The sequence below is a fragment of the Folsomia candida genome, unplaced genomic scaffold (assembly GCF_002217175.1).
Source record: "Folsomia candida strain VU population unplaced genomic scaffold, ASM221717v1 Fcan01_Sc047, whole genome shotgun sequence".
NCBI classification, from domain to species: domain Eukaryota; kingdom Metazoa; phylum Arthropoda; class Collembola; order Entomobryomorpha; family Isotomidae; genus Folsomia; species Folsomia candida.
Genome location: NW_019091239.1, coordinates 96,231 through 123,008, shown reverse-complemented (window position 1 = coordinate 123,008; position 26,778 = coordinate 96,231). Strand labels below are relative to the sequence as shown.

At 35.8% G+C, this 26,778-nt stretch overlaps 4 protein-coding genes across 4 annotated transcripts; 3 read left to right on the top strand and 1 right to left on the bottom strand.

Annotated features, from left to right (window-relative positions):
* Positions 1-4,828: 4,828 nt before the first annotated feature.
* On the bottom strand, positions 4,829-6,029 carry LOC110861975. Its single transcript, XM_022111106.2, has 2 exons — positions 5,748-6,029; positions 4,829-5,543 (listed from the first exon to the last, which is right to left on the bottom strand). Exon 2 carries the CDS (start codon positions 5,538-5,540, stop codon positions 4,989-4,991), a length of 552 nt encoding a protein of 183 aa, XP_021966798.1. The 5' UTR covers positions 5,541-5,543; positions 5,748-6,029; the 3' UTR covers positions 4,829-4,988.
* Positions 6,030-7,646: 1,617 nt separating this feature from the next.
* On the top strand, positions 7,647-9,860 carry LOC110861960. The gene is made up of 4 exons (XM_022111095.2): positions 7,647-7,826; positions 8,106-8,216; positions 8,583-8,827; positions 9,316-9,860. Exons 1-4 carry the CDS (start codon positions 7,725-7,727, stop codon positions 9,776-9,778), a joined length of 921 nt encoding a protein of 306 aa, XP_021966787.1. The 5' UTR covers positions 7,647-7,724; the 3' UTR covers positions 9,779-9,860.
* A 1,738-nt stretch (positions 9,861-11,598) lies between these two features.
* On the top strand, positions 11,599-12,536 carry LOC110861887 (histidine-rich glycoprotein). The gene is made up of 3 exons (XM_022111020.1): positions 11,599-11,798; positions 11,889-11,940; positions 11,985-12,536. Exons 1-3 carry the CDS (start codon positions 11,599-11,601, stop codon positions 12,534-12,536), a joined length of 804 nt encoding a protein of 267 aa, XP_021966712.1.
* Positions 12,537-19,267: 6,731 nt separating this feature from the next.
* On the top strand, positions 19,268-26,006 carry LOC110861918 (long-chain-fatty-acid--CoA ligase 4). The gene is made up of 12 exons (XM_022111053.2): positions 19,268-19,328; positions 20,211-20,318; positions 20,650-20,819; positions 21,497-21,688; positions 22,107-22,308; positions 22,388-22,642; positions 22,971-23,120; positions 23,795-24,184; positions 24,710-24,823; positions 24,880-25,143; positions 25,222-25,382; positions 25,463-26,006. Exons 1-12 carry the CDS (start codon positions 19,313-19,315, stop codon positions 25,736-25,738), a joined length of 2,298 nt encoding a protein of 765 aa, XP_021966745.2. The 5' UTR covers positions 19,268-19,312; the 3' UTR covers positions 25,739-26,006.
* The last annotated feature ends 772 nt before the right edge of the window (positions 26,007-26,778 follow it).

Below are 26,778 nucleotides of genomic sequence, written 5' to 3'. Positions count from 1 at the left end.
TAATAATCCGTAAAAATGCATGGAACTAGACGGGGATATCATTTTGATAATCTTCATCAAACAGTCCTTTCAGGTACATATAGACAGATTTCACAAACTATAAAATATGCCTGAAAATGTAATAAATGTGTTATTTGAATAATTTTGATTCAAATTTATCCTTAAACTTACTCATTAAAGGTAGATAATTACATGAAAGTTTATATATGTGTGTAAAGCCTGGTCCCGATTATAATTCTGTCAAAGTTTCCTCGTATTTGCCCAATGACTTATTAAGTAGCTTCGGCTACTTTATGCGAAGAGTTTATCTGCCCGGTTGTCTGTCGGTCTGTAAGCAGGATAATGCAGGACTAGCAATGCAAGTCTTTTACGTGTACAACTCAGATCGGGTTGGGACCAATTTTATTTTGTTCACCACAAAAAATAAGCATACCCGTATTTTTTCATTTTTCATAATGCGCTAATTTGAGCGCGTGTCGCGAATTTTAAACCATTTTTCAGCCAAAACCTTCATTTTTAAAAGTCCTGTAAATTTTCAACATTTTTCGAATTTTAGCGCGAATTCAAAAATTCGAAAACATGTCTCTTCAGAATGATTTACCTGACTTACGAAAAATCCAATTGTGTCGAAATTTGAATTTCAGAATTTTTTGCCAGTTTTTGAAATTCATTAAAATTATAAACTCTTTAAAATTTTTAATTTCTCAAAAAATAAAGCATGTGGATTTTTAATAAGTCAAGTAAGTCATTCTAAACAGAAATATTTTCGAATTTTTTGATTCGCGCAAAAATTCGAAAATTTGTGGAATTTTTAAAAACCGAGCTTTTGGCTGAAAAATGTTTTAAAATTCGCGCCCCGCGCTCAAATTAGCGCATTATGAAAAATGAAAAAACACGGGTATGCTTATTTTTTGTGGTGAACAAAATAAAATTGTTCTCAACCAGATCTGACAAGGGACACTCACGACCTGTCGTTTGAGTCCAGGGTACCCACTATGTTTTTCAGAATCTACTAGGACCCCAGATGAAGGATCCATTCATATTTCCGTGTAAAACTCATATTTGGCGCCATGGCGTGGCGCCAAACTTAAAAATTTGCATTTTCGACCAATTTCAAACCCCCATAACTTTTGAAGTTTATGTCGGATTTTTAAAATTTTATGCTTAAGATGATCAGAAAAGTCGAAATTTTAGAGAAAAAAATAAAAATAAAAAAATTTTTATTTTTGAGATATTTTTAGCATTCTTTCGACGAACCCGAAATTTCGAAATTTTGCGAAAAGTTAAAAGCGATAATTTTGGAAAAAATTTCATAGAATACGAAAGTTGAACTCCTTGTCATGATTTTTGTCAAAAATTTTGAAAATCCGTCCAGGATTTCAAAAGTTACGGCGGTTTTAAAATGAAAAACCATCAAATTTGGCGAATTTGGCGCCACGCCATGGCGCCAAATATGAGTTTTACACGGAAATATGAATGAATCCTTCATCTGGGGTCCAAGTAGATTCTAAAAAACATAATGGGTACCCTGGAGTCAAACGACAGGTCGTGAGTGTCCCTAGTGAGTTGTACACGTAAAAGACTTGCATTGTAAGGAGGAGAGGTTGTGTACTATCAACTCCCGGATCTCGATGCCCTTTGGAAATGTTGTAGTGTCCCACGAATGAACAACAACCCTGAAGTGGTTTGACTCCATGACCACATTTGCGCCCGCCACACCCACTCAAAGGTGCCCACAAATCGCTTTCACTCCAGCTTTCACTAATTCAAAACCATGCCAAAAATCCAATTTTGCTCCGATTTTCAAATTTCTTTCACCATTATACTCCCAGATAGTTGCTTTCTTATTTCCAACTTCAAACTCAACTTTTTGAAATTCTTACCCGATCAGCAAGGAAATATGAGAACTACGCAAAAACTGCGTTGCATTTAGTTGCATTGCGGAAATTTCCATAAGCTACTGAGCTTTTGCGTAATTTATTAGCAACTTACTGATATGCTAAAAATATACTGAAAAATGACGAAGAAAATGTGCATCGTATTGCATATATTAAAAACTGAGAGTAGCCTGCGAATAAATCACGCAACTTCTATGCGTGCCACCGATGAAGTAATAAATTGATGATATTGGGCACAAAAGTTGCGTAAATTATGTGCTAAAACTTTCAAAATTTTTTCGCTCAGGGAAGACGAGAAAGTTGCATAGATTCTGCGAATATTTTGCGTAATTATTTCTTCGCCGCCATTGCTTTTTTAACTCGTGGTCGATCGTATAGCATTCCTCTACCCTGTTAAGAAGGGTAGGGCTCAGACACAAAATATGTCTTCCAAGTATTCAATCGTCGAGTTAAAGCCAAACAGCAAAAATTATATTCCTGTTGACCTCGTGGCGTCCCTGTGGCTGGCTAAAGGAAAGAAGATTTGTTCCTGACCCCCTTGCTCAAGTCCAAAGTTACGAAATCTAATTAAAAGTGCTTCCGCCCCCCAAGATCCGTGGAAACAAGTTCCTTACTCAACAATTTTAGGAGGTTATGGTAAAAATTCATTCTTATCAAATATCACTGATCGGAGCTAAAATTAAATTTTATTCCCATTTAGAAATATATGGAGAAGCCATGAACAAGCTCATCTTAACAGAAGAAATTTCAAACGTGGACACAGACTCCGATACGTCGGTTATATTCCAGAGAACAACATTATTGTCCCGAGCACGTCATTATTTGAAAATTTAACTCACGTTAGCAGTAATGATGGTATACATCAGTTTCGTTATTTATAGTTTTAGTGAAATTCCCGACCATAAAAGTAATATCTGAGGTATTTATAAAGTTAGTCAATTATTTGCAATGTTAATAATAGATAGAAGCGCAATTCGTCAGAAATGTTGGTTAATTAAATCTGGCAGAGACCAAATATGTGGTTTCCTTTGCATAAATGTTCCTATGCAGTTCCTATTTAAATGCAATTCATATTTAATAAATCATTTAACGTGTTATATTCGTTTTAAAATAATCTTAATTTCTTCATACAAACTGCATAAAAGAAGCATGGAAAAGTTGCAAATAATTTGCGTGAAAATCACGGGAGAAATATCTGCAGAAATGTTAAGCAAAATGACGCAATAATTCATAGTGATTTCTGCGTCAAAACTCCCGCAAATAATGCGTTGCACTGATAATCAATTCTGCGCAACGATTACCAACAAATCTGCACAATTTCGGCGGCCATCGGTTGCAGCAGATTTGCTATATCACTTTTGCGCAAATTCAATGATATTTGCGTATCGGGTAGTATTATTAAAATTTAAAATTCTGAACAAGCATTGTGGTAGTAATCAAGAAAACAAATTATGCCTGCGAAATAATCATCAAAAAAAGTGGAAATAAGAAAGCAACTATCTGGGAGTATAATGGTGGAAGAAATTTGAAAATCGGAGTAAAATTGGATTTTTGGCATGGTTTTGAATGAGTGAAAGTTGGAGTGAAAGCGATTTTTGGGCACCTTTGGGTGGGTGTGGCGGGCGCAAATGTGGCCATGGAATCAAACCTCTTCAGGGTTCTTGTTCATTCATGGGAAACTACAACATATTCGAGATCCGGGAGTTGATAGTACACAACCTCCCCTCCTAAGTCGAGATAATCGAGATAGGTTTGTGTCATCAAACATACAAACTTTTAGGGTTAATTGGACCACGCCCTCCCTCGGCAGCACGGGGTGTGGGCGGGGCGAAATGAGATTTTTACTAAAATATAATCTATAGATGAAAAATAGTTAAATTAATCATTTCCGCACTATGGTAGGCATGGTTGGAGTGAAGTAGTGATTTTGAAGCTACTTTTGTACATGCGTTTGCTACAGAAGATTCATTAATTATGTAACAATTCCGGTGAAGCATGCAAATGAGAATGCATATGCAATCACCAGACGTCTAGTCTCTTTTGTTCCCACATATGTACATACCTACATACGTACATAAATAACACCCACCTCAACATCTTAACTTCTTACCCGGCTTGACCACCTTCCAGTTCGCACGCTAATTATTTATAAAAATGGAAAAACCTCTGATTTTTGCATTAGCAATACTTTAAAAGGACATGACGCAAAGTAAATAGGTTGTTACATAATTATTGTGTAAGACAAGTGGTTGTAGATTATCGGATATTATGAATGCATAATTTAACCGGTAATGCATTTTTACCCAAGTTTATGTACATATGTAATACCTATGACATTGCTTCACCCATGTAAGTGTATATCATCAACATATGTAATACCCAGTAACATAACATTAATTAATTTTCCCGTCGGGAAAAACCAAACGTGAAAACTACCTGGTTAAAAACCAAGAGGAAATTCGTTTATTGATGAAAATCAAAAGTTAAGTAAGCAATCAATTTATTTACGACATGAGGAAAAAGGGGTTGACATTTCCTGTCACAACGATTTTTGCATTTTCATCTCATCTTTACAAAGAAAATAAATTATAACTATGAAAATATTTGTTGCATTATTTGATGAATGTAACAATTCCTAATTTATTTTTTCGCATTTGATTACACTCTTAAAAATTATGTTACCCTTTTTGAAAAGTGAAATGCACTCTGAATTTCATTTTAAATAAGTAAACTACATATAGTAAATTTTACTCTTCACCAAGTCAACGTTAGCCTGGATTTGGTATAGTTTATTCAATTTTTTTAGAGTGCCTTTACTTTTTAGAAAGGGTTACATGTTTTTAATAGTGTGAAGTTTTTTAGATAGGGAAAATACGACTTGTACATATGTACTGACATAAATATGCGACAAGTGATTATCAAGCCATGAGTATCAAACCGATAACATTCGAGTTTATTATCAATAAATAAATAAATACAGAAATATAAATCGTCATTTGTAACAAATAAACAAATCGTCATTTGTAACAAATAAGGAAGAAATTGCAAATCTTTTAATTAGTTAGCCCTAAACTTTATTCATATTACACACTAATCGATTTCCATCTGGAACGGTCGAAAACTTTTCTTATACGGAATAATATGTGCGGGAACTTCGTAATCATCAATTTTCGCAATTGTCCTTTTAGGTCCCCCAGTGACCCATATTTTATGACTACTTCCCGCATAATATCCTGTCGATTGCGTATAAACACTGCAAGCCGCGGCCATGTAAGCATTCGCCACGGCGTCGAAATCGTCCTCGACAAAGGCGGGACTGGCAGCCATGATGTACTTCGCCTCGCGCCGGGTGACCCGTAAATATTTCAGTAACCCGGGTACTATCGGGATCAAAGCGGGCGTTACTTGCACGCCGACCGCAGTAGTTTCGTTCGTGAGGAAGTAAATTTGACCGAATCCGCTGTCCGGGTCGTAGCCGGAGGACAGGTGGGCAAAAGCGGTAAACCAGACGCGACCCACGTTATAGGTGACGCACTGCTGGGGGAGGAGCGTCTCGGTGAAGTAGTAAGTGATGAGGACAGATAAGCCGGTGCTTATCGGGATATCCGCCTCGTTGCAGAAGGTTGTTTGTGTAGCTCCCATGATCTATGACAAACACAGAATTTTATATAAATAAAAAAAATAATATTAAGTTGGGTATCTGATTATGTTTGTGCATATTAATTATGTATGTACAAAATTGCCAGTATGTATGTACATATGTTTATTTGGTAACCATGGCAACTTAGGTAATATATTTCATAATGTTTTACATCAATATTTTGAGATTAGGTTTAATCGATAACTTACTTTCAATAATTACTGCTTATACAAATTTGAAATTGCCCGAAGCTTAATTTACCGTACTCCTTTTATTTATTTTTTATAATGTGTAATTTTTTATTGAAACATGGTGTTGAAGATAAACACATAGGAATTGTATGAATCGTGTTAAATTTAAGATAGGATGTACATGCGTTACTAAATTTTAATGATTTAAATTTTAATAGATAATATTTTTTTTCATGAAGTGTGAAATGATGACGAGACAGGATTGTGTATGTATAAACATGGAACGAATTTTGTGCCGTTCATTTTTTGTCGGTCAAGTCCAGGATGAGAAAGTTTACTCTTTAAATTCGTTCGGTTACGTGTGGTGCTCATGAACAATGTTAGAAATGTAGAGAAGTAAGGCAGTTATTCATTTCTCCATATTAAACTTTGCTACCGGTTGGTATTAGAATTATACTGCTTCGTAAAAATTTTCTACCAAATTGGTATTAATGCGTAGCTGTTACTAGACAGTATTAAAATACTTGCAGTTTGCAGAGTCATAAATGAATATCGCTCTAACAAAAGATGGGTAATCTAGCTAAAATCTTAATTGCCTTGGTGGAAAGTATTGCTTACACATTTATTTGCATAACCAATACGTGGATGAATTTCAAATAATCCAGAACTGATCAAGCCAAATCACATTTACAGATGTAAATACTCATATTCCAAGATATTCATATTCATAATTCTAGTGCGTACATACATACATATAATGTAATTTAGAAATTACTTTCTCAACCTTGAAAGCACGAGCGTATGTACCTAAATACCTATGTACACTGTTAGAAATCTAGTATGGTCAGGCATGCATTGAGTTCTCGGTAGCCAAATTAAACTTACATACTACTGTTAAAATTATGTATCCCAGTCTGTAAAATTTTTTCACCGATATGGTGACATTTTAGTATTATTGCACAGAATATGTAACTTAGCAATGCCACTTTGCTGGATGCGTATATAAATACTACTAGGTATTACATATTTTGATACTGGATTTCTAAGAGTGCATGTGTCTACTTAAATAAGTATGAATTTAAAAATGATTTTATGCATTTCGAAGTAAGTACAATAAATATCGGCAAAATAGTTGTCGACATGAAAAATGAAGAAATACATATGTACATAGTATTCAAAGCCAGCAATGAATCAAATATTTATTCGACTAATCGTAAAACAATTTACGATGCCGTTATTATTATTTGGCCTGGTGTCATGAAATTGAAATTTTGATTGATTCCAATCACCCGACACGATACCATTAAACTAGCAAACTTGTCAGAATTTAATCTAGATTTTATTCCCAATATGTATGTATGTACAACTTCTAAGCAAACTTCGAAGATATATTTTAACCGCAAAATAAAATTTCAACTTGAAGTTGATACACCTACATAGTTCATACATTCATACTTGAGTATTGTCTGCGAATATTTCTTGCCGCATAAAAATGACAAGCAAGAGTCCACTATCAATAATCAATTATTGGATTCGTCGTGAATCATGTCGAGATTACAAATTATCCCTTTGCTGGGTCCGTCATTTATCAGAAAAACACCATATTTTAGGTGAACTCACGTCAATGAAAATTCCGCATTGCAACTCCCACATATACGAAATATGTACATTTAATGGTAAATTTTCAGACACAAATGACATGGATTTTCAGCAAAAAGTTTTTTTGAAATGTGACAAATTCCTCAAAATTTTAATATGTACGATCTTTTACTTTCGGATAATGTGAGCACGCCCATTACGTATCACTTGGTGACAATGTGTCTCTCGCATTGCGTAACGATTGCATTCCACCCGCTTCAACGTGAATATTCTTATCAGGCTGGCTGATAAGATCCCTCCGGTAAAAAGTAATCATGCATTCAGTTGCTACACATTAACTGAGTCAGTTATTCGGTCCAACAAATTTGTAATTTAAAATAAAAACTTTTGGATTAAATGGAGAAAAATGGTGCCGTCGACGCATTTCATCTCGTTAAAGAGGAAGATCATTCAAAAATAGTTGCGGTGTTAAAGAAAAGGTTGCCATACTCTGGGAATGTGAGTAAACCAATAGTAATCAATTACCAATGATCACTCTTAGAAATCCATTATTAATATAATCATGAGCGGATTCATACATATGTGACTCTGCCGAACTGGTATTGAAAAGTAATACCGTGTAGTAATAGCACGTATTAAATTACGTTTTACAACATTAAGTTTTACCATATCTGTAGAAATTTTTTACAGATATAATTTTCTTACCAAGGGGTTGCAAATTTAATACCGAGAAATAATGTAATTAACCTGGATTAAACTATTGTCGTAATTTGGCAGGTTTTCAACATGGCATCAACTCTGCATAAATTCACGTCTGAAATGAAATGCTTCAGTCTGGATGGGAATCTTGGAGAGGATGCAGTAATTATGATCACATTTACGAGAGAAGTAAGTATGTATGTACTTTAAAAAAATAATCATGCATTTTTTTGTAATTTGAACAAGCAAGCTTTTTTATGGAATATTATTTAATTTCCTTATTTGTGTATTCATGTAAATAATTCATTTAGAAATTAAGTTTCTGTGAGATTTTAACGCAAAGTATTTTTATTTTTGCCACCATTTTTCACATTTGAAGTTAATAAATTGAGAAGAACTCGGAGAATTTGTTAAGCTAAATATGTATGTACATAAAGTTTTGTAAGAAATAAAAGTTTCACTTTTTTAAAAATTTGCAAAATTCTAAATTCATGCTTTTCTTTTAACCTTGGATTTACTGTTTTCAAATATACTTATTTGTACCTTGTTTCCCAGGATTACGGCCAAGATATAAATATCTCGCTTCCGGAGAAGTTCGAGCCATCGGAGTACACCCGAGACGCGTTTGCATCGACTAAAACAATCGACTGGGTGGGACCACATCTTTTTGTTTGTGTCGACAGGAGGATTTCCACCCTCATTTTCGAAATTGATACGAGGAAGTTCCGAAATTCTGTGATTTTTAATCCCGCTTATTCATACTGGATTAGCAAAGAGGACGCAGAAAAGTTTGGCTCCCAGTAAGTAACAGCAACAAATTAGCAGAAATTACTGAAAGTGAATATTTATTTTTGGGTTTATACAATTCAGAATTTAGTTGGATCAACGTTTTCAAAAACTCGATCCAATCCTATCCTTTTTTGGATATTGAAAAATATCCGCTCCATTCTTTGGATTAAACATATACCTAATCCGATTGCGGGTTATCCAAAAAAATCTATCCGACTCTTTCAGTCGGACGGATTTAAGAAAAAAAAATTCCAGTTCACTACAGACGATCTTGAGACGGCAAAATCAACAATTTTATTTTTCCGGATTATTGGATAGATTTTTGCCCCTTATTAAACTTGTTTTCGCTTTTAAATTGTGTACATAAAATTTTGAAAATGTCTACTTTCCACTGGCACGGGTGTAAAAAACTCACGCCAATAATTTGAACTCTTAAAATTTTAGTTAAGCTCCAGCCTTGGAATTAGTTTATTTGAATATCTACTTCTTTATATCATAGGAGTGACGGAGATGGCGTTTCCGTAAAAAAACTGGAACGAATCCAAGGCGTAAAATTTATCCTGGAAAATTGGAAATCTTCCCGTGCCGGGACGGCCATCTATGTCAAACGGATCATCGAGAACAGCCTGTCCGCCGGCGTGTACTGTGGCGATCAATTGATGGCGGCCGCGCTCGTGTCTGGATATGGGCTTATCGGTCCGATAACAACGTCGGCACCATTCCGGCGACAAGGCTGCGCAACGAAATGTTTCAAATTCCTGTTACAAGAGATGGCCAAAGAGGGTTTGGCGCCGGTCAGCTCGTCCGCGCAGAATAATCGGAGCTATGTCCAACTCCATGAAAAATTAGGGATGACCGTGACCCACGAATCGGACTGGATTTTTCACACGGGCTCCGGTGCCGATACCCGGCTTGGTCCGACGGCGGTGCAACCCGCTAAAAAGGTTAAGCTGTCATATTGATAAGTGCATATTTTGTGTATTTATGAAGCTGTTAAAAGGAATTTGTTGTTATTTTGGTAATAAATAACTTGGTGGAAGAATATTAAATTTGTTACTACGATTAATTAGAGCATGATTTTTTGAGGATCGAGGCAATTTGAGACGAGTTAAGGTATTTTGTTCGTACAACTAACGATTTTTCTCACTTAAAATTTGAATTTTTAATACCTCGCCTTCACGGATAATGGGTTGGTCGGGGGTATAAAATATTGGCGGCGTTGAATTCGTTGTAAAGTTTTAAAACGACGCAGCGTATCATAATTAATGACAAATTTTGAATATAACCTCTCGCCAAAGCCAAGTTGAAGATCAAGGCTTGGTGCCCCTTTTTCAAGCTATTTGTTGGATGATAATTATAGGAACGGCGTTGGATTAGGTCAATGTATTCTGGAGACATTCTGCTTACAGATGGACGGACAAAAAGTTAACAATGAGCAGTTGACGCTACCTAGGATTAGCAAATACCCATCCTCGCAGATTTCAACTTTTACAGAAATTGAGAATTCTGAGAAACTACGCCACTGTTAGTCTAAAATCCCCTCAAATAATGCTGGCAGGGAACTTTGAGACTGGCAGTGCCGTAGTTCCTCAGAATTATAAATTTCTGTAAAAGTTCAAACCTGCGTGGATGGAGTGTACATATGTATGTATTGTGTTTTACGTAATTAATACACACACCTACAAATTCCATTTTATTAAATTTATTTCCTGCTCAACTAACCTAAACTAATTTTGATTTTGTTCTTCAATTCGTGTTAACCTTATGGGCTGAACAACAACGGCATTTCAGACGAAATAATGGTCCTGTCTCCATAAGGGGACATTACGACATTACGATTACGTTTTATTTAAGCATCGTATGCTCATTCGATAATTGATGACTAAATTACTTCAGATATGTAATTAACAAGCTTGATGTCAGAGGAATATACATAATTCTTTGAAATTATATAAATCTGGTTTATCCGAACTGACGCGATCAATCATTTAATGATGGTTGCCGATAATTTATATTATGAAGAATTTTAATTTCCATACAAGATAACAAATTCCTGGCGAAATTCAATGAATTTTAGTCTTATCATTAAAAATAATTATCTTGATCATCCTAACATGACATCCTACAAAAATATAGATACATAGTTACGTAACTTAATTCACTTATCAATTGCAGTTGGATATGCAGTCGAACTTATGTACAAGTGGGTCAAGTCGTAATAAAAGGGCAGATTTACCAAGAGCAGCAGTGTCAGTATCATAAATTGAGTCAATATTTAAATTAATTAAGGTTACACTTAGCCAAATTTTATTAGCTTTAAAGAAAATGCGTCTGCTCACTTTTAACGTTGCAATTTTATTTCTGCACTGCGCAAAATGGATTGAATGCCAAACTTGTGATGGAGAACCGCAGGTAAAGTAGATTAGTCTTTTTGAAATTTACAAAAATGAAAAAAAAATTCAAAATTTATAATTTTTGGGCTTCCCCAAGTATGTACATATGTAAATGTGAATGAAAAGTAAAAATAAACTTCCCACCAAGCTTAAATTGTGGTGTTTAAAAAAATTTGAATCCCACAATTGCTCCAAGCTTTCTCTATTTAAAGGTTAAGCATACTTACCTAATTTAGAAATTTTTCAAAGCAGGTGTATCACTGTTAAAATTTTGCATGCGAAAATATCTGTGTGGTTATTTTTTCTTGCTCGTAAAATAAAATTTGTTCCAGTTAAAATTGAAGTAAGTACTTAATGCATACATACGCTTGAAACATTTGAATTGTCAGATGGTAGAGTGTCCCCCGTGGGAGGAGGGTGTGCCCACTTATCACCCGTATCCTTACGACTGCCGGAAGTTCATCGAGTGCACGAATGGGGACCCGGTCGTGCAATGCTGTCCACCGGGGACGGTGTGGAATCAAGATATGCTTGTCTGCGATCACGAAGGTGTTACGCCTTGCGTCATCGTGACCACTCCTCCCCCCACGTAAGTAAATACATACTCCAATCGGAATTTACACAGTAATGACTGGGTATAATCAATACTAAGGAAATTTGAATATAAAAATATGTATAGTTCTAAGATTTACAACTGCAAGTTTAGTGTCAAACTGCGAATACATGCTTGCGTTAATACATATTTTATAATTTTATGAATCACAATATTTTACAGAGGTTCGACACATACCACGGAAGCACCCACAGCCGCATCAACCACACCAACTACGACCACGCCAACTACAACCACACCAACTACAACCACTCCCACAACTACTACGCCAACCACGACTACGCCAACCACGACTACGCCAACCACGACTACGCCAACCACGACTACGCCAACTCCAACCACTCCTACAACTACTACACCAACTACAACCACTCCCACAACTACGACGCCAACTACAACCACTCCTACAACTACTACACCAACTACAACCACTCCTACAACTACTACACCAACTACAACCACTCCCACAACTACGACGCCAACTACAACCACTCCCACAACTACCACGCCAACTACAACCACTCCCACAACTACTACGCCAACTACAACCACTCCCACAACTACTACGCCAACTACAACCACTCCCACAACTACTACGCCAACTACAACCACTCCTACAACTACAAGACCAACTACAACTACACAAGGTACCACCACCAGTACGCCTCCTCCCATCATCCCAATTCAGCCTGGAGTCTCTTACACAATAATTAACAGGTTTAACAGCAGCGTAAGCAAATCACTCCATTCAGCAAAACGCTTTAATTTTTTTATATGTTTTCGTAACACATTTACTAAAACAGTTTAATATTTGAACCATTGAATGGTTTATGCAAATAGATGGCACTCAGCGTCTACCGATCTATCTTCACCGATTTAAACAAAATACACGCAATTCCTCATGTCATCAGTTGCTCGGACTTATCGCAAGTGTTCAGGCTACAGTACATCGGTAAGTATTTATTCTAGAAGAATTCCTTACCAGTTCCCATTTCTGAAACATAATTTTGAAAAAAAATTGCGAACTAATAGATGCGCAATTCCCAAATAAATTTCCGAAGTTGGGAAAAAAAACTTGGAAAATGGAAATTTTTCCATTTTCCAAGTTTTTTCCAAACTTGGAAATTTTGTTTGGTAACAATGCGACCTCATAATAAATACCCTCTCTGTTTAAATAGCGTAAAACTATGATTGTACATGACTGTGATAATTAGATCTTTCGAAATCATTAACACTACACTCTTAGAAATCCATACTTTATATGACGTAAAATATAACTCGATATAACTTCCAAAGTGCCACTACCCCACTTATAGCGAATCGCTCTCTCTCGGCCACAAAGTAAGCCATTTTACCCTGTAACAATATTCACAGGGTAACTGAGCGCCCAATAGGGTAACGACCGTAACCCTAAATCGCGTTGATTATGACTTTACTTTCTTGCTTTGATGACCCCAGGAAAAGTTACTTAAGCGTAGTCGCAGTATTTAGTACTTTAATAATATATTTTATTTCATATTCAACATTGCATTACAAATTACCCTTATTATCAGGCTTCGGAAAAACCCAGGGTTTTAATCAAAAAGTAACGACCCAGGGGTTTTAATGGGTTTTAATGGGTTTTTTGGGTTTTAATGGGTTTTATGGGTTTTATTGGGTTTTATTAGGTTTTACATAAGTAATACATTGAACAACAATTTTCACTACTATTGCAAATCCAATTTCAATTAATATGCAAATCCTACTTGTCCATGTTAAAATTTGTATCCGTTTCGAAATAGTCCTGTTTAACTGATCATAGTTTAATACTTTATGAGAGTATATATTACCTTTTTCTCGAATACTTCCTCTCATCATAATGAAATCCAAGTTGTTTAAAAGTTTTTAAACTTTAAAATTTCAATGCGATCTTAACGTGTATTATAAAATTCTGGAAAAAATCGAGTACTTATGAGCAATGAAAGTACGTATGTATTATGATCGAGAATATAATAAGTGCTTTTTACAGACACACTTCTTTTGCTCATAATAAAGTACTTCGCTGTCCATAAGTACTGGATTTTTCCAGAGGTGATAATTAAGATCGTCTTGAAACATTTTAAAAAACTATATAAATTAAAAAATACTACAGTATTTTGTTTAATTTATTCGCTGAGATGAGAGGAAGTATTCGGGAAAAAAGTATTAATTATGACAGCAAAATGTAAATTAAATGTAATTAAATTATGTATGCTCAGTTAAACATACCTCGTTCCGAAATTATTATTTTTAAATATTTTTGTCACTTGAAACTTGTAATGGCACTCGCTGATTTATTCCTGGTTTTTAAAACTTACAGTATTAATCAAATAAACTGCTTAGCTGCCATGAAACAACTTCGTCTAACGTACGACAGCTGTTTTCAGCTTTTAGAATATAGTTTTAAGCTGAAACACAGTTAAAACCCATTAAAACCCGAATAAAACCCATTAAAACCCTAATAAAACCCATTTAACATGGTAAAACCCAATGGGTTTTATTCGTTAACAACCCATTAAAACCCATTAAAACCCAAAAAACCCAACCCAATAAAACCCTGGGTCGGAATACCCTGCTTATTATGAACCACTAGTGAGGATGTTTGTAAACGCTGGACCCTGTTAACTTAAGATAATTTTTTTAATGTTATACTAAAGTTTTAATATTAGTTTTGCACTTAAAACAAAGATATACCAGCTAAGTTCTCACAAATTGTACAATGCATTCCAAAGGCGACCTAAAATGACGTAGAAAACCTGACAATTTTCTCCTGAAATTATTAACAGAGTCTCGTCCGTAATATCGTCATCTGTTTAAATACAATTAAAATAAAAATTAAACGCAATGTAAATTAAATTTATGTATAAATTATGTAAATTATGCGAATTTCTTACCCTTCAGCGTCCCCGTCCAAATTGTTGCAATAACCCCCTCGTTTCCTCCATTATTTGCTTATGAGTTAACTAACTAATTAATTAATTATCAACTTAACTATCAGCACTGACTGGCTGAGCTGCGAGTTGTAATGAGAGCGAGGGAAAAGTCAGCGTCTGGTTTGACCAAGAATATTCTAAATGGGGTTTGCTTACTCTAAATGGTATAATAGCTTACTTTGTGGATTAGAAAATAGTGGTTTTACTCCACATTTGGTGACTTTTGTGATTACTTTGAATGAAGTTGACCATTTTACTTCGAATCAAGTGAGGTTTACTTTAAAGCGCATAACGTTCCATTTTACTTCATGAAAAGATATTGCATTTTCTAAGAGTGTAATCATCTAAATTTTTGAATAATCATTCCGAAACAAAATTTTGGCTAGAAACAATATTTCTTTTCTAGCGTCAACCCAAACTTATTTGATCCGCTCTGCACTTGGGACCGGAAGTCAACAATGGACTTGGAATATTCACCTCAGTCCAACCAACAATCCTCGCGTATTTATTCATGTATGTATGACAATTAGGGAAAGTTGATTATTTCAAAAGTTCGTCTTGATAATGCATACATATTTTCAGTCGACTAACGACCCAGAATATCTGAATGCCGACTTTAAAATACAAATGGTTGGGTCAAGTAATTTATACACGATTGAAAACCGATACCACAGGCAAACCACTTTCAAATACACTGGGTAAGTACTGTTAAAGTACTTATGAATGCATGCAAATATGGAAGAATTTCGCACCAAAGTCCGTAACCACTAACATACATAAGTCTTCAAAAATTAGGATACGAACGAAAAACATGCCTTTAATCCTCGTAATTTTGTTAGCAAAAATTAACTTAGAAATGTTTGTAACTTTTGTCAAAAATTCGATGGTTTACGTGGTTACGGGCTTACGAAGATTGACGTGACATTTTTCAGTATTTATTAAGGATCTCAACGAATACATTTTTATCCTCGTGACCAGGGTGCCGAACGATATCGGGATAGAACTTGATACCGTAAGTCCTCCAGACGTTAGTGATCTGCCACAGTTGTGGGGTTTCGTGCGGTGTCCGTAGAGAACCCATATTTATCTTGCAATTTAATAAATGGGAGAAATACAATTTATAAATTAACACAAAATTTAATTGATGCTGAGCATAGTTAATTGCATATATACAGTATGACTCGAGAGTAAGTACATATTTGCATATACATACAACAATTACATGTAAATATACATTGAAAATGACTTGGAAGGAGTCAAGAAAAGATTACAAATCTTGGAGGTAAAATGTAACGTGCGGATATCTCACTCGCCTTAACTTACATATATGTATGTATATCTACATAGTTCACCTTCACGGAAAACCCGGTTTTTACTCTTGTCTAGACTGGCGAATAAAACTAACTATTTTCATACATAAGTCGATGCGACGGAATTCGCTTAACGTGGTTAAATTAAAAAGTCATAAAGATAGATGTGCATCGCAAAGTTGCATAACTAATACGTAATATGGATGCACATATGTATGTGCATCCATGCTAATAAAAAATGTAATGCAATATCTCGAAAAAATGTGCTTCTGACTTATGTATTTATGTATGCAATTCTGCAGATTCAGGTACTCAGGATATTTGGCAGAATGGTATTAATAACCTGCAAATTTTTGAGCTTAAATTATATAGCAGCTCTCTTAGAAATATAGTATTAGAATAATATACCATGCATAAATGACTCTACTACTGGTAAGTAACACCGTAATAGCTCAATATCAAAGTTATACCATATTTCACTAGCAAATTTTTACGGCCTGGTACAATCTCAATACGAAATGGTAGTACATTTAATACCTAGGAATCAGTATCTGTTTGACCATACCAGATTTCTAAGAGTGTGGTTTCATAGAATCCACGTGCTCGCTTAAGGTACGAATCCTTACTTTTCCAATGATTGGGTAGCCCCCTTTTAGCAAACCTGCACCCCTGAATAATTCTATGTATGTATTAAAGGAGATGCGGTTGTGTTTAAAAATACCAAACATCACGCCAGGATATTTTATCGGTGTTGAAAATACGCCTGGTTTATGTGTGATCATTAGCCAACATTGTATTTTTGTCCAAAGTACATGCATAAGGAAAAATGCTACATAACTAATGGTACGTATTGAAGCATCATGTCGATTATGTAGATTTCACTTGTCAGGTACATACATATGAATAGCCATGTGCATACCATAATTTATTCGGCAATGATTTTATTAAGGTTTAATAAATATTTAATAAAGCATTTTATTTCATAATTTAGTCTACGACAATGTTACTAATGTTACGGATTAAATTTAATTAACCGCAAACAATTAGTCCCAATTGGCATTATTGAATAAAAGCTTACTTCCTATACTGGTTTTTGGTACTTTTAAGAAACATGCACTTTGTAAGTACTTCGTATGAAGATATATTTATACGTCTTTCATTGTACGTAAACATATGCTTATCCACCCCTACTACCTCGAGAAAAAAAAATCAGTCATAACACAATCAAAAATCTGGTAGGGTCAAATAAATTTATACTCCGTGTACTGGTATTGATTTGGTAATAACTTCCTACCTGATTGGTAGTAGTTTGTTTCCGAGTTGTAAATTTCTCAGTACCACACAAAATTACTAAACGGTAATGCCCGTTGTTACCAGTACCGGTATTGATTGTCATAGGCATCTGTACTCCGGTCAGTAATGATTTACGTATTTATGCTGATAGCATGGACCAGTTTAGCAAGAGTTGATACACATGCAAGTCAAATCTGTAGATCACTATGTAGTGTAAATATGGATGTGGCTTAAGCAAAGTCTGCCAACAGGTTTTTTCCATGCATGCAACTTTGTAATACTTACCACTAAATACACGTATATCATCATGAATACGTAAGTACGTACTTGCATCCTCCATGTTAATTGCATTGTATGGAAAATCTGCAGAGACTCGTCCCGAACAAGCATCCACACAAACTTCACATACAAGGATTGATCTTTACAAGGAGGATGAAAAAAAATGTAGCTGTTTTGTCTGAATGGTGTCCTACCCGTGAAGATTAAGCGAGATTATCATTCATACGTATATACGTGGGTGTTTTATTATTGATTTTCAAACGGTATGTTCCGCACTGTTTCTGACCACACTTTTCACGAAATAACATACTTCAAATACATTTAGGAGGCTGTGATTTTTTTCGGTTCCGTAGGTTAACATTAACACTAGCAGTAAATCAGTAAAATTTACCTCGAAAATACTCAAAAATTTACGATTTGATTTCATTATCACCTTAACATCTTTCCCCTTGATGTTTGTGTCCAACTTTCGAAACGAATAATAATCAGTAAGGGTCCAATCTGGACTGTACGGGAGGTGGTTTATGACGGTGAAGCGATTTTCGTCTGCAGCATCCCTCGAAACCAGCGAGGTATTTGGTGACGCGTTGTCGTGTCAAAGATGCACCCAACTCTTTTCTTTGACCCCACGTTTCTTTTCAACCGTAGCATGCAGCTCCTTCGGGCTTTCTGTATATGATGCCACATTTATCGTAGTATTTCAGGCAATAAATTTTATAGGGAGGGTACCTTAGGTTTCACAGAAAATGGTCATCTTCCATTTTTTGGTAGATTTTTGCACTTTTGAGTTCACGGGCGGCGGTGACCCCCTGTGTTTCCATTGCATAGATTATAGTTTGGTCTCATTATCACAGTAGTAAACCCAAGTATCATATCCAACTACTGAAGTATAAATCAGGTTCCAGTTTTCATCTAAAAGGTCAGAATCTTCATTACAAAAGTCGACTCGATCCAGTTTTTGGGATGGAGAGTACAATTTTGGTACCCTATGGGCGGAAACCATTTTCATACCCAAGTCTTCAGTTAACATGGAACAAATTGCTGGTTTTTGAACACCCATCTCATCAGCTAAATTGGACAGTTTCAATCGTGGATCTCTCATTATTGGTTCTCTAGTTACTGAAGGTTTCCTGTGGAGGAAACGGATTTTGAGCGTCCTGGCGATTTTTTTGTCAATGACCTCTTTTCGCCATCATTTGAAGTTATTGACCCAATTTATGTTGTGCTTTGTGCTTGACAGTTTTTATCGTAAACATTAAGCATACAATCATAAATCTGCGACACGGATTGCCCCTCCAGCATTAAAAATTAAATCACACTAGGGTATTTAATTTGCAAATATGACATTTTTTCCGTCGAGGTAAAGTTTGCTGATTTATTGCTAGTGTTTATGTTAACCCACAGAGCTGAAAAAAATCACAGCCTCTTAAATGTATTTGAAGTTTGTTATTTCATCAAAAGTTTGGTCACAAACAGTGCGGAACATATCGTTTGAAAATCAATAATAAAACACCTACGTACTTACGTACAGCCATAATCCGTGCTCTGATAGTGAGAATGAGCTAAAATATTGCTATATTTATACGTACCAGATGACAATGTACATACCCCAGTCAGTTGTTCTTTACAACAGGACTCAATTGATCACCAAAAGTTTATGTGGCTAGACATACGTAAGTGAAATCATTCATCAAATTCATACTACATACATACATACATAGTTGGACATACTATAAATACATACATACAAGTTATTTATTTCTAAAATTTTCACAACGCATTTTAATAATTTCATAAAGAAATAAAGAATCTGTGATTAATTGTATTTTCGTTGTGGTGATATTACAAAACTGTGATAAATAATTACATAATTTTCTTTCGAACCGTTGAAAATAATAAAAACTTAGTTTACTAAAATGGTGGATGGGTGACTTTAGACTTGAACAGGTAAGAATAAACTAATACTTTACTGGATAAGGAAATAATTGACCAGTTTGCAATATGCAGATTTATACATGCTTTTACATATTTGTAAGTCACCCTTCCGAACTTAAAATTCTTTGAGTTCTATTATCCTCGTTTAAGTAAGATTTTCTCATAATTTGCACATGTGCAAGCATAGTTCATACTAGATACACGAGAAAGAGGGTTTGTATCATGTTAACTAAATATACATTTTGACTTCAACTGTGAGAAAATGTTCTGAAGATATGCATCTGGGTATTTACATATTTACTACACTCTTAAAAACTGGTATTTAATCATTACTGACCGAGTAATAAGAAATGGGTTCGGTAAACTCGCATGCATGGATAAAGAACTTGGCATTATTTGAGACCTCAATTTCTAAGGGTGTAATCCTATCCAGCAAATATTGCAACCAAAGTAACTTATGTAATTGCATTTAATTATTGTTTACAGTCAGAGTTTATGAAATTTTTTTGCTTGAATGAACATATCTACGCATTGGAATTTTATTACTCAATACATACTGCGAAATGAATATGAATGTATGCTAATCACGTTGTTCTTTTTTGTCGGCTATGTGCCTACAGCAGGTGCTAGTTTCGTAATATGCTATTGGAAATTTCTTGCTGGATCAGCCAGTTACACAATTGCAGCCATGTGGAAGAGTTGTAAGCCAAATGAAGATGCTCCACCAGGTAAAAAAATATGTAATACCAAATGATGTGTACATTGTTAGAAATCTGGTATAGTGAGGCAGGTATTGATTTCTTGGTGGTAAAGTTGCTACTTGCTACCCATTGGTAGTAAAATTATACCGGTCGGTAAGAAATTGCTACCGATAAGGTAAAACTTAAATACCGCGATATTATTATTTATGTACGTGCTATTATTTACCAATACCACTTTGGTAGAGTCAATGTTATTACCACTTGGTATTATTTCAATACTGGATTTCTAGGAGTGTATCTAAAGGATTTCATATATCCAATAATGAAATACGATTTATTGGTTATGATTTATTTTCAGGTGTGGAATCTCTAAAACCGGTTAAATACCTGTTACCGACAATAAATCTGGGATTTCTGGGAAATGTGGTGGTCGCTGGGCTTAATTTTTTCAGTTTCATACTGGACTTATTTTCATGGGGTGAATCAACCCTGGCAGCGAGGAAACTCGCACTCCATAAGGAAATTAAGGTACATATTATTATGTAAAACTTACTTGGAAAAGATGTAAAATTTGAACTGATTATTGAGGGGGGGGGGGGATTTTGCCAAATTTAAAGAAATTAGCACACTTACTGGTTGAATTTTTCGTAAGTAATGCGAGCGTTTACAGAAGAGATAGGAATACATACTCAAAATTTTCAATAACCACATTTTGATATTTTTCATTTGACTACATTTTTTTAAATCGAAAAAATTTGTATTTGTATTTGTATCATTTTAGAAAAAAACAATTTCGAAAATTTTATAAAAATAAAGGTTTCACAAAATTAGGGAATTCATCATAACCAAATCTGCAATATTCAATAACACGCAATAATGAGAATCTGGTCTGTATGTTTCTTAACATACAAACTGGACTTCCACGTGTGACGAAGGTCAAGTTCAAATTTCAACCAAATTCCTTGCCGAAATTCATTTTGTGTTAATTATTATGTAAAACAAAACAATGCGAGCATTTATTACAAGTTCCATTGTTGGAAAAGTTAGAAAAAAAGTTCACAAGTTCGTGAAAATGCATTTGCAAGCGTTCACATCTACTTAGGCTATGTAGCATTTACATACATGCGTCGTATTTTTTTAAATAATGATGCGACCGGAACATGCTATGTAACTCTTAATGAAAACCCTCATTATTTTTTTAACAGGCTGACATAGTTTCGAAAACCAAAGGCTCAATCACACTACGAGGAAAAAGAGAACAAAGGGCAATTCAGAAAGAATTTGACAGTTTAAATATCACCACGATGCATCAAGTTTTTTCATTGCCGATCAGAAAAAACGGGTCGAGACACTGCCTAGGAACGAGACAAGTGTTAAGTGAAGAAGAGCACATTCAGGTAAAGGGGATATTTAACGATGCAGAAAATTTTCAGAAATTAAAAAAATGAGAAAGGGCCGTTCAGAAATTACGAAATGCAAAAATAGTGATACTCGCCCCCCTTTAACATGTGTAAAATATGCACGATATCATTGGAGCCTTAGACCCCCCTCCCCCCTGTAGCGTTACGTAATTTATGGATAGCCCTCAATGAGGGTATTCACAATTGAATATCGTAAATTAAGTAGTTTTCAAAGAAAAAACAAGGGGCCAAGCTTCTTGCAAATCGTAACCTTAGTAATTCGGTTTTGCATGACAAAATCTTGCTCCCCTTACAAAATTAAGTAACCCTCGTAACATATTTTACGATACGAAGAAGATTAAGGATAAGAAGGAATCACAAATACACTCATTTTAAAGTATTCAAAAAATTGCAGCCGGATGGAAAGTCCTTGAAAAAAGTAAACCTCGGTTCATACACTTGGCTTACTTATGCAGAAGTGGACCATATTGCAAAATCATTCTCCTTGGGATTGACGAAATTTGGCTTGGCGCCACGCGGGAAAATTTGCATATTTGCGGAAACTAGGGCAGAATGGCTTATCGCAGCGGTGGCAGCGTTCAAAAATTCGTATCAAGGTGAGAAAAAATGAACCTACTTAATTGATTGTGACACTGATTAACAAATGAGGAAAATCATACAAATATTTCTTGGCAGTGGTCACGTTGTACGCCACGTTGGGCGAGGAGGGCGTCCTCCACGCCTTGAACGAAACGGAATGCCCCGTTGTCCTCACGTCGGCGGAATTGCTGCCTAAATTCAAATCAATCTTGGAAAAGACGCCTCACATTAAGCACCTCATTTTTATGGAGCATCCAATCAAAGCGACGAATACATCGGGTTTGAGTAGCAAGGTGGAAATCCATCAATTTAAAGAGGTCGTAGAAATCGGGAAGAAGCTCGGTGGGGCAGGTATGCAAATTAATAGCTTATTTGCATAATCTCACAGTGCCCCTTAAATCTTAATATCTTTTACCTACTCTCCGTTCGCAGGTTGAGCTTTCAAAGAAATAGAGAATTCTGAGAAACTACGGTGCTGTCAGTCTCAAAGTCCCCCGTCAGCATAGTTCTAGGGAATTTGAGACTTACAGTGCCGTAGTTTCTTAGAATTATCAATTTCTCTGAAAGTTCAACTGGGTGTGAATGGAGAGTTACTGTCATCACTGGTTCAAAACATATTTACAAATTAAATTACGAACCTGTCACATTTTCATTGCGTTGTCATGTTTTATTATTTTAGAGCTCCGACCTCCTCTACCGGACGACGTTGCTATTATCATGTACACTTCCGGTTCTACAGGGACCCCGAAGGGGGTGTTGCTCTCGCATAGAAATATTGTGGCCTCCCTGTACGGAATGACGGATGCAATGGGTGACACTTCTGATCGGGGTAAAAAAACGCATTTAAACTGATTAACATATAACTTATCTGTTAGGTTGCCCCGTTTTATGAAGCCTTTGCTTTTCTCGAAATAAATATTAAGGCAATTCATATCGTTCTCGGCAACCTTGTAAAATCCGTAAAGTGACAAAGTTTTAAAAAATTGTATGCATTTCTCTTAAGGAAAATTAGCTTACTAACAATGAAGGTCTCCCAACGTATGCTCACAGATTTGGACTAAACCGCTGTCAATCGATCACAAATATAATTAGTATGAAATTTGCAAATTGAACTATCTGCCAATACGCAGGTTTGGCGGAGATATTTGCATTCAAAGCAGAAAAAATGCGCAGGAAATTTGGAAAATGAAAAATATGCCAGCCTTTTGGTACGTTTTCTCTTCTTTTTATGCAAATATCTCCGCCAAACATGTGCATTGGCAGATAGTTCAATTTGCAAATTTCATACTAATTATATTTGTGATCGATTGACACTAATTTCGTCTAAATCTGTGAGCATACGTTGGGAGACCTCCATTGTAAGTTTTGTAAACTTATTCAGATCTAGGGCGTCTATTTATTTTGTAGAAGCTTGTTACATAATACTACAAAGTTTACGAATTTTATTTACAACATTACCAAAGACTGCTTGAGTTGCCTAACTGTCTAAATATTTTTTTTCAGATACATATCTCGCCTATCTTCCATTAGCCCACGTGCTCGAATTGGTTTCTGAATCGCTCTGTTTCTTCAGCCGTGTCCCAATCGGGTACTCTTCACCGCTCACCTTGACAGATAAATCGCCCAAAATTATGGCGGGAACTACCGGCGACGCCGGGATTATCCAGCCCACTCTAATGGTCTCGGTGCCCCTTGTGCTGGACAGGATTTACAAAGTGGTTCTAGATCAAGTTAATGGCTCGAGTAAAATTAAACAGGCCGTCTTCTACTGGGCGTACGATTACAAGTTGAAGTGGTACTACAAGGGGTACTCATGCCCTAAAGTGGACGCCTTGATTATGAAGAAAACTAGGGAAATTTTGGGTGGACGGGTCCGCGTTATGGGATGTGGAGGTTGGACATAATTTATTTTTGGCTATAAGAACAGAAGCTATTGAGAATTATTGTTGTGGGTCACCTCATTTACATAAGAACAGTTTCATAAGAACTTTCCCTATTGAATGCCCTTTGTACCTTACTTCCCTCAATAATACGTGTAAATATGCAAATGAGATGCCCCACTACAACAGCTCTACTGTAGATATGCATGTGTTATATATTTGGCATTTGAGACATGGATAATATGCATGAATACAGGGGGTGGGCAAATATGAGATTATCCAGGGAGAAATTTAAACTAATATTCGACATAACACACATTTTTTGCATGATGCCAACTTTCTTGTGATAATAAATGTTCGGAAAACGTTGACTCAAAAGTTAGAGCGTATTCGTAGGATAACGATGCTCAGAGTGCAACCGTATGGACCACCTTCTGTACATATTAGATATTAATCGGAGGGTGTGTCAATCCACTATATGTACATAAATGTGCCTCCCTAAAATATTTTATTTATTAATGCCACCGTTTATTTCTAGGGGCCCAATTATCCCAGGAAACTCAAGAATTTGCCAAAATTTGTCTATGCCTTCCCTTCCTAGGGATAGGATATGGCCTAACGGAGACCTGCGGTGGGTCGGCAACTTCGATGGGTGCGTTTTAAAATTTTAACAAATTTTGCAAAAATATGATTTTAAATTTTACACAGTTGCGGATCTGTCTGTGGGCCGGATTGGTCCTCCATTCCAGTGCTGCAATATTCGCTTGATTGACTGGGACGAGGGCAATTATTCTGTTCAAGATCAGCCCTTCCCCAGGGGAGAAATTTGCATCGGGGGCCCAAATGTGGCAATGGGTTATTTGAAAGAAGATGATGCAAGCAAGGACGATTTTTTCGAGGAGGGTGGCACCAGATGGTTTCGAACCGGGGATATCGGACAGCTCGAGTCGGACGGGAGTTTCCGTATTATTGGTGAGGAATTTAAGTAAATTTTGAATTTCAGGTATTTCTTCGTTCATAAATCAAACTGATTTTCATTTTGATTTTCAGACAGGAAAAAAGATTTGGTCAAATTACCAATGGGCGAATACCTAAGCCTTGGAAAGGTTGAGTCCATCCTAAAAACGTGTCCATACATTGACAACATTTGCATTGTTGGAGATTCCTTGAAAAACTTTTGTATCGCGTTGATCGTTCCCAATGAAAAATTGGTAAAATTTTAATATAAATAGAAATTGATTACAAAAATAGGGTGATTTTACGATTTTAAATATATACCTATCTTATTTAGATGATGGAAGTTGCCTTTCGTCTCAACAAAGACAACATTACCTGGGAGCAGATGTGTTCAGATGGGCAAATTGAAGCATTTTACCTCCAAGTAGTTCAAGATTTTTGTAAATCCGCGAAACTCTACAAATATGAAATCCCTGCCGCCATTAAAATTTGTTCCGAAATTTGGACCCCGGACAATGCCATGATCACGACAACGTTTAAGCTTAGGAGACGGGTAGTTCAGGAGAGATATCAGACAGACATTGATTATATTTACGCACGACTGACATAAATTAATTTACCTGGTTTAAATTTAACACAAACATTCTAGACAAAAAAATATAGGAACGTGTCGCCTCAGGTTTTTGCAATTTTTAAAAAATTTCTTTCGAATGCTCGGCTTACCTACAAATAATTCCAGAAACTAGTTTTTTTCTGAAAACTCATTTGAATTTGCGCTGTCTGACTTTGATGCTTAAAGGCTTTAAGGAAATGACATAATAAAATAATTTCATTGTTTTAAAAAAAATAATATATAAAGAGTGTATAGGTGAGAAGTGTACAGATCGAGTCTTACTTTGCATATATCAAACAGTTGGAGGGTCAATTCTCCTTACATGACCCAATGTCTAAACTCATCAATAACCAAGGGTGGGCAAACCAAACGCCAGGTATGGGTGAGCGTAAGCTCAAAAGCCTGTCAAATATGAACTACACTCATTTTCGAAAAGTGCAACATTTCAGCGAATCGAGGGAGAGCACAAAACTTTTAAAATGTGATAATCCGAGTCCACAACACCCCTATTAGCACCACTACATGCTTGCTACACATCTGCCATCTTTCTTCGAACCTTCTACTGATAATGGAGGTCTCCCAACGTATGCTCACGGATGTGGACCAAACTAGAGTGAATCGATCACAATTTGTGCGGTGCTGATCCAAGGAGTGCAACAATCTTTCGTTTTTGTAATTTAATCAACCCGTTCCACAGCTATATGTACTGTGCCTTGAGCGGAGATATTTGCATAAAAAGAGGAGTATGTATATGTCTTAGAGAAAATCAAAGCTTCCGACAATTGAGTTTGCTATTGGATATGAATGATCATATAACAATGATGCGATATTCACCATTCAAAATTCGAGCAAAATTGGATTTTTGGCGGGGGTTCAGTGAGTGAAAACAGGGCTTTTTTCGTGTTTTTGGCGCCTTAGAGTGGGTGTGTCGGGCGTAAATGTGGCCATGTAGTCTAACCGCTTTAGGCTTTAGGTACACTCAACCATTGATGGATCACTTGAAAAATGGTCCATGGTCCATCGAGGGACCAATTTTG